The sequence below is a fragment of the Cololabis saira genome, chromosome 9, assembly GCF_033807715.1.
Source record: "Cololabis saira isolate AMF1-May2022 chromosome 9, fColSai1.1, whole genome shotgun sequence".
Lineage (NCBI taxonomy): Eukaryota > Metazoa > Chordata > Actinopteri > Beloniformes > Belonidae > Cololabis > Cololabis saira.
This window is the reverse complement of record NC_084595.1, coordinates 7194732-7208481: the sequence shown is the minus strand read 5'-3', so window position 1 is coordinate 7208481 and position 13750 is coordinate 7194732. Positions and strand designations below refer to the sequence as shown.

Sequence of the window (13750 nt, the reverse complement as noted above, 5' to 3'; positions counted from 1 at the left end):
TTTACAAAGCACGTTCAGCCACAAACAGTGCAGTGACATGTGAGAAACTTACAACATTCACTTCAGGCTTCTTGTGGAGTTTCCTCTTGGACCCGGAGTTAAGGCCCTACCACTACTTTTCAGCCCTACCCCTAAATTTTGCGCGTTCCCGTCAGTACTGGAGTTGTAAAAAAAAACCAGGGGGAATGGCGGATTTTATGATATGGGGACAGATAATTTGTGCTGATTACAAATAATATAATATATTACAAATAATAGCAGTGACCAAAACACCTGCAGAAATACTGCAGGAATGACATAGCAGCAGTTAAATGCAGCCTTCTGTAAGCTTTAAATATACACTGGGCTTACATCAAATACATCAAAACACAACAATAAAAAACACTTTTCTGAACTTATCAATATGACTCTGTCCTTCACAGGATAAGTAAAATGGATCACTGCAAAAACTCAAAATCTTAACAAGAATATTTGTCCCTTTTCTAGTTAAAATGTCTAATTTTAGTAAAAAAATCTCATTACACTTAAAACAAGACTCATCACTGGAAAAAACTACAATTTTCACCTGTTTCAAGTAGATTTTCACTTGAAATAAGTAGAAAAATCTGCCAGTGGAACAAGATAAGAAGATAAATCTTGTCCCACTGGCAGATTTTCCTACTTATTTCAAGTGAAAATTTACTTGAAACAGGTGAAAATTGTCAAATAAGTTATTTTTCTGGTGTTATTTTTCTGGTGATGACTCTAAATGTTGAAATAGCAGTAAAACCACATTCATTGATGAAATGACATAAGGGATGGAAAGGAGGGATGGCAGTTTTGCAGGGGGGATGATTTGGACCGTTTTTATTTCAGGGGGGGATGATTTGGACCGTTTTTATTTCAGGGGGGGATGCCGTCCCCCCTCATCCCCCCTCAACTCCAGTACTGGTTCCCGTGAGGGTAGTGGTGTCCCAATTCCTCTTTTCACCTAGGGGTAGTGGCTTAAACGAGGGCTAGGGGGCATCAATCTAGCCCTTCAGAGCGAGGGTTTTCAGATACTGACTGGCTGACCTAGGGCCAGAAAAATTTCCCAGAATGCTTTTCATCGTCATTTGCGGACTGGATGAGGGGGGATGCCATCCCCCCTCATCCCCAGTACTGGTTGTACATATCCTATTTTTCAGACAACTGTTGACATTACATTGAGAAAAATCGGTTTACATCAACATATAATTGACAAATTGCATATATGCCCCTTGTTTACTTATGACCGACCAAAAAGCGATCTATTGTAAACAATGAAATACGCCGAAACAAAAAATACCTTGTGCTCCTTTTCTGTTTCCTCTTCATCCACCGTGTTGGAATGTTGCAGAAGGACCGCATATTTGTCCAGAAGTTGCTTGTATTCGGACAAGGCAAGAGCTAACAGCTTTCGTGGACGTAGCCATCTTGTTTTCCGACTTTGTAACTGGAACGCTGATAACTCGGCTGTGACACCATTCCCAGTTCCCAGTTCCGAGTTCCGAGGTAAATGGAACGCGGCATTAGTTACTGCAAAACTAACGGCGTTACTGTAACGTTATTTAGTAACGTTACTAAATAACGCGTTAGTCCCAACACTGATCATTATGAACTATAACATCGGACGGGGGAGTTTGCTCACATGCTCCAGAAATATTTCTGCATTTAGATGTATTTTTATATAAATGTTTGGGTTGTTTTCTTCCACCAGTACTACCTGAGCTCCAAGGGGAAGACGTGGAAGGATCTGCTCCAGGAGTCTCTGCCCGGCTCGGAACAGGGAACCTGCTCTGCTCCAGGTAAGTTCAAATCAAAACCCCAACGCACGACTGCTGAATCTTCACGCATAAACATTTGGATATTTTTGATAGATATCCCTTACCGCACTGTCTTAACGTCTTGCGAAATCATTCTTTAGTTTGTTTGTGACACCTGTTCTCGTTTGATTTGATTTTGATCAGATAGTCGCATCTTTGCCAACACTGTCATGTGTTTGTGCTGCGGTCTGAGAACCTTCAAGGAGCTGGCGTACAAATACAGACTGAACATCCCTTCGTCTGAACTGCCAGGTAGGAAATACTGCTCATTTCTTTCATTTCATTTTATTTTTTATTTCATTCAAAAAATAAAACAAACAATTCAATACAAATACAAACACAAATGTTCATAAATTGTGAATGAAAAGGGAGCAGAAAGAAGAAGAATCTTATCTAATCTGCCCCTTTTTCCAAGAAATAAATTCACAAATAACATAAATTAAAAATTTAAAAAACAACAACTAAGTAAATAAAAAAACTAAAATAAAATTACCGCCGTCTATGGGTATGTCAATCAAACTTAACTAACATATTTCATTATATTTACTTAACATACAGGCTTTAATTGTTCTTTTGAATGTAATGTTTGATTTGGATTCTTTGTTTTCTTTATTCAGATTGTTCCATAAACTGATTCCTTTCACAGAAACACAACGTTCCATCAATTTTGTCCTGAATCTTGCTTTCTCTTTTTTCAAATCTTTTCTGAATGTTGATTGAAGTTTTTTTATGAGCTTTAAACATAATTTGCAGAATATTATAATCTACTAATTCATGAAATTTCAACAATTGTAACTGAAGGAATAATGGATTTGTTGGATCTCTATATCGTTTTCTACTAATTATTCTATGGCTCTTTTTTGCCAAATTTCTTAGTTTTATAGTGTGCAGTAGAGGTGGGTAGTGTAGCCAAAAATTGTACTCAAGTAAAAGTACTGTTACTTCAGAATAATATGACTCAAGTAGAAGTAAAAAGTAGTCATCCAAATAATTACTTGAGTAAAAGTAAAAAAGTACTTGGTGAAAAAACTACTCAAGTACTGAGTAAATGCTGAGTAACGTCTGGTTATTTTTTTAACACAACCATTCAAACAGACAAAAGTACAAAATAATCATCTTCAGGCAAATTAAATCAATAAAATAATAAAATAAATTAAAATTAATAAAAAATAAAAAATAGCTTAAATTAAAATAAGCTTAAAGTAAATTCAAGTACTTTAATAAATAATAAAATAAATAAAATAACAGAATAAAAAAATAAATAAAGCACAAGTAGCACAAAATTTCAAGCCTTTGTACTTTTCTTTTTTAACCAGGCAGAACTAGAACAAACATGAACTCATAGAAACTCTGTGTGTGTTTGAATCTGTGTAAATGTGACAAAACATGCAAAAACAAACATTTTTCCCAAAGAATCACCCAGTGATGTCATGAGATTGACGTGTACGCGGATAAAAGGGATAAAAGAAAAGTAACAGCTCAACGTAGCCTAATGTAGCGGAGTAAGAGGAACAGTTTCTTCTTCACAAATCTACTCAAGTAAAAAGTATAGTGATTCAAAACTACTCCTAAAAGTACAACATTTCCCAAAATTCACTCAAGTAAATGTAACGGAGTAAATGTAACTCGTTACTACCCACCTCTGGTGTGCAGTGAGAAGTGAGAGTGGCACTTGTGCTCTTTTACAGTCGCATTTAAACATGTTATCTTTTTTTTTTTTTTTAACATAACTTGATGTTTTGTCCTCAGCTGATGTCACATCTCGCCCCGACTGTTACTGGGGACGTAACTGTCGCACTCAGGTGAAGGCACACCATGCAATGTAAGTGTCACAAATTGTAACACAAATTCATGTAGACTGTATCTATTGGTTATACATTCAGCAGCACGCCTGGTATACATATTATTTAAATATATTTATTACTGGTGAGTGTGTAGCGGAATTGCCTCTTCTGCAGGTGGAGATGAATCTTAAGTACACACTTTCCTACTATTTGTTAATCTTCCACTTTTTTCATTTCTGATTTTTACTCATACGGTGTAATAGCTTGTCATTTTATCATGATAATTTCATTTTAAAAGTATTCATATATAGAAATGAAAAGCATCCTATCTCTGAAAGCTTTTCAAGTTTTTAACAAAAGTTACAATTAGGACAGATGCCGGTTAAAGCAGCACAACGTAACTTTCAGCTTTTCTGAGTTTGGCGGCATCTTGTGGACAAAATCGGTAGTGTTTTACCAGAAAGAACACTACGTTTCCCATGAGCACCAGCGCGTACTGCCAGAAAACTCCTGTCCCGTCGCTGCATTTGTTTTGATGAGAGGAGACGGGACGCTTTTCTGTTTCACCAAGTGAACAGAAGGAACGCAAAAAAAGATGTTAAACTGCTGCAAAGGAACTGGAATTTACCGGGATACCTTAAACAAGGAAGCCAGGGAGCGGTATATGGAGAAAATAATGATTATTAACGGTCTGGATCCATATGAGATTATTTTTTTCCTCTGCAGCTACAAATAAGAGTTAATATTTTTTCCTCAACAAACTAGTTTTATCTGAAGATTGGGGTTAATTGCACCGCAGAGAGCTGGCCAGCAACTGCGTTTAGCTGGAGAAGTGGGGAATAAAACCCGTGTTTTGATCCGACCCGGTCTGTGTGAGTGTTTGTGGTTTAAGGCTGTTTATGGTTCTGCGTTAAATCGACGCAGAGCCTACGGCGTAGGGTACGCGACGACACGCACCGTACGATGCGCGTCGCTACGCGTCGATTTAACGCAGAACCATAAATCAGGCTTTACTGTGTGTTTGGTCGTTACAGCCGCGATCCAAAGCGAGCCGACGACTCTTTCACTCTTTTACTGTGTTATATCAGATACTTGGCCTGCGTGGTTCTGCCTCCGAGCAGGAAACCGTTGAAAAGTTAAACCATTAGGATCTTTTCCCCACGTCTGTTGTGTGGAGCTGCTGCAGCAGCAACGCAGCAACAGGTTCTGCGGAGCTGCGCTCCAAGCCCCGCCCATTTTCGTCTCGACTGCGAATCGGGAAGGAGGGGGAAGTGACGTATGCCGTAAAGCAGTCAAAGTCGTAACGATTTGTAGTTTTTTAGTGTGGCAGGGTTCCTACCATGCTCCTCAAAGTTACATAGTGCCAGTGAAGGAGATACAGACCCCCTCAGACCATGACAGAGGTTTCATTAAACCTGTTGGAAGTTGATGTACCATCACAATGACTCTGGAAATATGATATTAAGGTGGAAAAGTTACGTAGTGTCGCTTTAAGTCTTAAATGTTGTTAAATGGTGCTGGCTCTGGTTTCTACAGGACTGTCTCAGAAAATTAGAATATTGTGATAAAGTTCTTTATTTTCTGTTATGCAATTAAAAAAACAAAAATGTCATACATTCTGGATTCATTACAAATCAACTGAAATATTTTATTATTTTAATATTGCTGATTAGGGTTTACAGTTTAAGATTAAGATTCCCAGAATATTCAAATTTTTTGAGATAGGATATTTGAGTTTTCTTAAACTGTAAACCATGATCAGCAATATTAAAATAATAAAAGGCTTGCAATATTTCAGTTGATTTGTAATGAATCCAGAATGTATGACATTTTTGTTTTTGTAATTGCATTACAGAAAATCACAATATTCTAATTTTCTGAGACAGTCGTGTATAATGAGTCGTTTGGACGTCTTTCATATATTTTACCACTAGGAGGAGTCCTTGTACAAACGGTCTACAGAGCATCTTTTTTTTTTTTTTTAACTATATTTATTGACATTTTTTCAATTATTACAACAATACAGTTATATCTGTTAATAAAATGTACAATAAAATAAAAAAAACAATGGAAAAAAACACACAAGCATAACAGACATAAAGATACAGAGACAAAAACAACAACATAAAAAAACATTACACACAAGACTCAAAATAAAAGAAAAACAAAAACGGAATCCTCCCTATATTATCATTCAACACAATCATCCAGTACAGGTCCCGATGGATTACTCCTCATAAAACACATAAACTGTCCCCAGATTTCCCAAAAGTCAACAGATTTCCCTTTCATGGCAGATGTCAATTTCTCTAATGCAAGACAGTTTGAGAGTTCTTTGTGTCGTTGCTTGATGTCTGGTTTGGCTGGTTCTTCCAAAACAATGCTATCGTATGTTTCGCCTGGAGAAGAGAGTAAGTTATCATACTCTTCTTTTTACTGTTTATTTTGAAGTTATCAGGAAATATACCTAAGATACACAATTGTGAACAAATAGGAATATCTTCTGAGATAATCTGGGATAAGATACCAAGTACGTCTTTCCAAAACTTTGCGATCTCTGGGCATTGCCATAAGCAGTAGGGCTGGGCGATATATCGAGATTTTAATATATATCGATATATTTTCAAACGCAATATGGTACGAGACAATATCGATTTTAAAAAAAATAATAATTTTTTTAGGATTTTGATATAGCTTATTTTGTGACAAATTGACTTGAATGTTTTATTTGAGATTTGCACAAATGTTTTGTTATTTGCACAACTGTCAACCTCAGTGGAAAAGTCTGCCTGTTACTGTCTACATCAGGGGTGTCAAACTCATTTTGCTTGGCGGGCCGGATTTAACCAATTTTTCTCGCGGGCCACACGCTCAAAATAACAAAAACAGTTCTTTTTCTTTTTTTTTTTACTATTGTTATCTAATCCAATATCAGTTTAGTTAATTTTAAAGGAAATATGCACTTTGTTTACACTCTAATTATGTAAAATATATTTCTTCAGGATCTTTTCTTGAAATTTCTCGTTTTTTTTCAAATTATGTAAGATACTTTTAATATCATTTTACAAAGATAAACAGAAACAAGTATGTTTTTTTTATATTTCGCTTTTTATAGGAAATTTAATTAAAAGCAAAATCTTTCTTAATACAGTTTTTCTTTGTGATTTAGAGATTTTTACAGTACAATTAAGTGTATTTATTTTTAAAAATTGGCGCGGATATTTACGCCAGCGTGCCAGTGAGCACTTCTCTTTTAACTGTTTTACTTTGTCACTATCCTCGTATTCAAAACTGAAATTCTCCGAATAAATATCTTCTATCCTCTTTATTAGCAGTGATATTTTTCCTGAAAAAATATATAATAGTAGTCAGTTAATAAAAATAAACGGCCGTCTACAAAGAAATAAAATCAGCAAATGCATTCTAGAAAACTAAAAAAATGTCAAACTGCTCTCTTTGTGGAATAACGATGGATTTGTAGAAGAAATATATTATCAGATATGCTGCGATTCATGGCAATTATTTATGCCTTCCTTTTTAGTAAATTAACATTTGTTTTTTTTGCGTTGGAAACTTCTTGCGGGCCGCATGACAATCTCTCTCGGGCCACATGCAGCCCGTGGGCCGCACATTTGACACCCCTGGTTTACATTGTATTAATTGCACAGTGTATTTTAATTTAATTGTTATGCAGGAAAGGGATATTTGTTTTATTTTATTCAAGAAGCATTTTTATTCTATATATGCAGGCAGTTTATTTTTATTTCATTTGTTTTATACATGTTTATATTGTGCAGACCTCTGTTAATAAAGGAACCTGTGTGACATTTGGCACGAGGCTTTGTATTAAAACTGACTGTTTTTTTAAGGGTTTGCCTCAGAAAAAATGAAGCTAACAGAGATGCTATGCTATAATGCTTTGGGGGAAACCCCAATTATGGCACAGAAAAAATATTGATATATATCGAGTATCGCCATTCAGCTAGAAAATATCAAGATATGACTTTTGGTCCATATCGCCCAGCCCTAATAAGCAGTGACATAATGTACCGCTCTCCACGTTACACTTTACACATTGGTCCGGTATATTAGGATCAAAACGATTAAGTAGAGAGGGAGTAATATACGTTGGCATAAGCCACTTGTATTGTAATAACTTGTACCTGGTATTAATCGTCTGCGGTCTACAGAGCATCTTAGGGTAAACAGGAATTTTCCCTGCAAAATGTATTTATCTTTAATTTTTCTTCTTAATTTCAGAAAATTCAACCACATATGTGAACAGACACGTTTCAAGAACTGATGGAGCAGGATGTTTTTCTTTTCCACACGTCAAATCTCAACAACTGGGCGTCTCATGTTCAGTTATTGATCTTTTTGTACATGGGAAATACAATCTTAAGGTTTTTTTTTTGTTTACATTGAGGCTAATTGCCTTTATGCAATAACCCAGTGCACAAAGTACAATCATTATCCATGTACATCAGCAACAAGTAGCCATATGGAATAATGGTTTATACATTCACAATGAATGGGGAGGAAAAAAGGGGGAAATTTAGTGATCTTGGTGACATAGAGTAACAGCAATTTGCCATTTAAACCATGTGCTTGTTGTTGATGCTTTTATGTTCGTTGATCAAGAGCAGTTATGTGATATGCTGATTAGAAAGTGCTTCCTTATGTCTGTCTTCCAGGTAGCAGAAAAAATGTATTCTTCTTTAGATTAACTGTAATGCAATCAATGTCTGCGTGGATTAAGGCCATAAATATGTTTGCTTACACGTGCTGAGTATATATCTTTAGTATTCCTCCCTCCTTCACGAGGCTTAAAAGACCTGCTATGTACGGTGGCCGAGACCCGCCATTGCTGGAAATAAAAGTAACGCTGCAAACGGAAACAAACGCCGCTGCAAATAAAATAAACGCTTAGCAGATAAAATAAACGCTGCAAACAAAAAGAAACGCCGAAAATATAAATAAACCCTGCTGCAAATAAAATAAACCCCGCTGAAAATAAAATAAAAAACGACGCAAATAAAAAAGCCACAACGGAAGTGAATTACCGGGGACTATTTTTGCCGATGCACCGGTGTTTTTATGGCCTAACACATTAAAAATTACACGTAGCGACGTTGAACACTAACCTTTTCACTTATTTTCTCGTTCGTTGTTCTTCTTATTCCTCGCTCTTCTTATTTCTTCCTTTTCACTTACGTCCTCTTCGTCTTCTTCTCCTCTCACGTAAAAAACACCGGTGCATCAGCAAAAATAGTCCCCGGTAATTCACTTCCGTTGTGGCTTTTTTATTTGCGTCGTGTTTTTTTTTTTTTGTTATTTGCAGCGGAGTTTATTTTATTTGCAGCGGGGTTTCTTTATATTTGTAGTGTTTGTTTTATTTGCAGCGCCGTTTGTTTTTATTTGCAGCCTTTATTTTATTTGCAAAGCGTTTATTTTATTTGCAGCGGCGGTTTCTTTTTATTTGCAGCGTTTCTTTTATTTGCAGCGGCGGTTTCTTTTTATTTGCAGAGTTTCTTTTATTTGCAGCGGCGGTTTCTTTGTATTTTGCAGCGTTTCTTTTATTTGCAGCTGCGTTTGTTTTTATTTGCAGCGTTACTTTTATTTGCAGTGGCGGTTTCTTTATATTTGCAGCGTTTCTTTTATTTGCAGCGGAGTTTGTTTTTATTTGCAGCCTTTATTTTATTTGCAAAGCGTTTATTTTATTTGCAGCGGCGGTTTCTTTATATTTGCAGCGTTTATTTTATTTGCAGCGGCGGTTTCTTTTTATTTGCAGCGTTTCTTTTATTTTCAGCAATGGCGGGTCTCGGCCACCGTAGCTATGGATTGAATAGAGATGTATTTTAGTAGTCTTGTGACATACTAATGTAAGAGTTGTATTTTTTTTTTTCTTCTTACCACAATGTAACGCAGATAAATACCTCTGTCAAATATAATTTGAGTAAAGTGATCCATAGTATGACAGAAATATTAGTTTCTCCATGCATCAGTGTCTCACCTCTGAGGGATTTCTCCCTGTTAACCAGGGCATTACTGCGTTCCCAGGCGGGGGCAAAAAGCCACGTCAAAGCCTCTCATGCACGTACGAGGGTAGATTTGTAATCCCATGTGATGTTTGTATAGGATTTCACGTCTGTGGGAAGGGGATCAGTGTGCTGTAAAGCTGTTAGAAGGCGCGGGAGGGAGGTCGGGGGCTCCGTCGTACGCTTTGTTCTGGATAATCATCTGCAAGGTGATTTAACGTAGCGGAGAAACTGGGAAGAAACGGGAAACTTTACCAGACCCTTATAGTAAGGGCTAGTCTTTACCGACATGCACCGAATCCTATTTTGATTTAAAAGAGGAAAAAAAATGAACCACTAATTGTTAAACATGTCTCGACATGCTGTTTGTGGAGAACTCTCTTTCTTTCAAAACAGTTTAGAGAATCACACAGATATTCAGGTGACCTTGTGCTCTAGTTTTCCTCCGGTGCTCAAAGCTGCTGTTTCCGTATTAAAGTGTAGGTTTGGTGGTTGAACTGGGGGAAAATGTCAACAAGTGTCAAATGCACTGATCTCTTATTTAAGACTATCATCACCCAAGTGTCAAAGTTTCCATCTTGCAAACTTGCTAAATGATTAGTGATGTAAAATAGTGACAAAATGCCCTTTTCTGTGTCAAGTAAAATGTACACATGATAGATTTAAGAGGCCTTATATTTTAAATTCCAATATTGTAGTGATGTTCATGACCCCATTTTGTTCAGTTCTGTTTAGTTAGGGTCATCAATATTAATATGGAGAGGGTTGCAGTAGAATTTCTTTGCAATTGTACGGTGGCCGAGACCCGCCATTGCTGAAAATAAAAGTAATGCTGCAAACAGAAACAAACGGCGCTGCAAATAAAATAAACGCTTTGCAAATAAAAATAAACGCTGCAAACAAAAACAAACCCCGCTGCAAATAAAATAAAAAAACGACGCAAATAAAAAAGCCACAACGGAAGTGAATTACCGGGGACTATTTTTGCCGATGCACCGGTGTTGCACATTAAAAATGACACGTAGCGACGTTGAACACTAACCTTTTCACTTATTTTCTCGTTCGTTGTTCTTCTTATTCCTCGCTCTTCTTATTTCTTCCTTTTCACTTACGTCCTCTTCGTCTTCTTCTTCTCCTCTCACGTAAAAAACGCAGGTGCATCAGCAAAAATAGTCCCCGGTAATTCATTTATTTGCGTAGTTTTTTTTAAAATTTGCAGCAGGGTTTCTTTTATTTGCAGCGGCGTTTGTTTTTATTTTCAGCGGCGTTTGTTTTTATTTTCAGCGTTTATTTTATTTGCAAAGCGTTTATTTTATTTGCAACGTTTCTTTAATTTTCCGCAATGGCGGGTCTCGGCCACCGTACAATTGTCCAGTACGTTTTGAACAACGTCACACAGCACTGCTCTTGTTTTCAGTGTTTTTTGCCGTGTGCAACACTGAGGACGTTAATTAGCTCCATGTTAAAATGTTTCTTTTTAAATCTACAAACTACGATTGGTCATCCAGGAAAAGGCCAATGTCCAGACAGAGAACAATGTTGAGACCTGCTTGTAATATCTGTATTTGCAAATGTTAACTTCCTTTTTTTTCTGTTTTCTTTTCTTGGTGTACAGTTTTTCTATATTTGTGTCCAGTATGGACATGTTTTGTTTTGGAATGTATCTCGTTATGTTTTTGTTGAGAAGGGAAAGGAAAGCAAAAGTGGTTGGGAATGAGCACTTTCATGTCCTCTGATTGATCTCCTGAGTTCATTTTTGATATTTTTTTTTCCTCCTTCAATCTTTTCATTCATGCTGGGTTCATGTCAGCATTCCTTTGCAGCTCAGGCCCCCCAGCACAAGCCCGGTCTCTCCTCCCGTCAGAGCGGCTGAGTTTTAATTATTCCCCACAGGAGATTCCGGCTCCCTAAGCTAACAGTCCCCAAGCCGCTCCAATCAGGAATTGGTATTTGAGGCCTTGGAGGAGTGCGCTTTACCTTATCCGTACAGTCGTATGTGTGTGTGTGTGTGTTTGCAGCAGAGGTTAATGTTGTATACTGAGGTTAATATTTACTCAGTTTTTCTATAAAGTCTGCACCAAGCTGCTCAGGGGTTCAGAATCAGCAGGTTTTGTTCTACCTCATCCCTGCTCACTAGATTTTCAAATTGAGCGAAAGCTGTGTTATGCACGCTGATGCATTTGAAGTTTTTAATGCCATGTGTGATTGTTAATGGAGCTTTTATCTAAAGCGACTTTAACTTGAGCTCATTGCAGCCAGTTTGAGGTTCAAAATCTTTGCTCATGGACTATTTGACGTGAACAGGGGAAGTTGGGAGGGTCAAACTAGCAACTCTCCGACGGAAAGATGACCACTCTACCTCCCGAGTGAGAGCAGCCACTTTTAAATGCACTATTTTTAAGAATATAGACGGCAACAACTCCTAGTTTAATCACTACTAGAGTGTCATGAGGCACATGTAGAACTTAGTGATGGCCTTTAAGAAATGTTTTGATTTCTTTACAATATGTATGTTGCATTAGCGAGACTTAAATGATCAAAGTATGTATGCATTTGAAGCCTGCTCGTCTGATTACATTAAAATTGGAGTAAATCTGGTTTGATTTTTTTTTCAACGGTGAAAAGTATGGAAGAGTATTAGAGAAAAAAGTCGAAATATCGACAATGTTGAAATACAATTTCAAGAATAAAGTCAAAATTTCGTCTTTTTTCTCAACATTTCGACTTTTTTCTTGAAGTGCAAAAAAAGTCGAAATGTCAAGATTAATTTTTTGAAGTGCAATGTTGAGAAAAAAGTCGAAATGTCGAGAAAAAAAGTTTACATTTCGTGAATAAAGTTGAAATGTGGAGAAAAAAGGCAAATTTTTTACTTTCTGACATTCTCGACATTTCGACTTTTTTTCTCGAAATTTACTTTTTTCTCGAAGTGCACAATAAAAAAAATATTTTTTTTTCAAATATTTTTTCACCTGCATGGCCCTAATACTCCTAGAAAAGTCCCCCTGCACTTTCAACATGAGTTTTCCTTGTAATATCACTGACATTTAGACTTCACTGTAGCTACTAAGAGTTTAAGTTAATTACATGATAGTTCAGTCTTAAAGTTTTTAAAAGATCCCTGATGGCATTTGTAAACTTGTGATGCATAAGATGTTTTCTTTTTCCAATAACATTTGCTTTACAGGACTGTCTCAGAAAATTAGAATATTGTGATAAAGTTCTTTATTTTCTGTAATGCAAAAATGTCATACATTCTGGATTCATTACAAATCAACTGAAATATTGCAAGCCTTTTATTATTTTAATATTGCTGATTATGGTTTACAGTTTAAGATTAAGATTCCCAGAATATTCTAATTTTTTGAGATAGGATATTTGAGTTTTCTTAAGCTGTAAGCCATGATCAGCAATATTAAAATAATAAAAGGCTTGCAATATTTCAGTTGATTTGTAATGAATCCAGAATGTATGACGTTTTTGTAATTGCATTACAGAAAATCACAATATTGTAATTTTCTGAGACAGTCCTGTAAATGCTCCAGGCCAATCTTAGCTGAAGAATCAGAAAAACTCAAAAAAATAAAACTTTTGAGCTGGTACAAAGACGTACAGATTCTTTCAAAACCACAAGATCTGAATGACATCGTCTTTATTAAAACATTACAATAATTCATAACCTATTTCCTGCCCTAGTACCTCTTTACTAAATAACGGTGCATATTAGTACTTCAGATTTCCCTTTTATGATCCATCCGTTTCGTGTACGCATACACTTAACATTGATAATAAATGAGCGTTCTACACTAAACTATACACGTGGGTAACTGGTCACTGTATAAACATTTATTTACCTTTGCCAAAGAAATGACCACAAAGAAAAAGCAGGAGGCTAAAAAGGAGCAGCACAAAATCCGCCCTGAAAGACAATAATGGCAAGCAAAAGTGCAGTGGTTGGGGATATCATGAAACTACAGATAAAAAGGTGCTCTAATGGTTGCAGTTACATTAATACAGTTAGTGTACTCTCTTTCACACACAGACACACCGAAAAAACAAAAAACATTTGCAAAGTCATCATTTTCAACATCAGTCAGTGCCTTGGTAT

The 13750-nt window shown here is 36.4% G+C and overlaps 1 protein-coding gene across 1 annotated transcript in view; it reads left to right on the top strand.

Moving 5' to 3' along the window:
• The window catches only part of chfr (checkpoint with forkhead and ring finger domains, E3 ubiquitin protein ligase), a 30842-nt gene extending 22314 nt beyond the window's left edge, over positions 1-8528 (top strand). Inside the window, exons 15-18 of the mRNA XM_061729755.1 lie at positions 1718-1805; positions 1968-2075; positions 3573-3645; positions 7868-8528. Coding sequence (XP_061585739.1) covers positions 1718-1805; positions 1968-2075; positions 3573-3645; positions 7868-7910 — 312 coding nt within the window. The 3' untranslated portion in view covers positions 7911-8528. The remainder of the gene's footprint in view (positions 1-1717; positions 1806-1967; positions 2076-3572; positions 3646-7867) is intronic.
• Positions 8529-13750: the final 5222 nt, after the last annotated feature.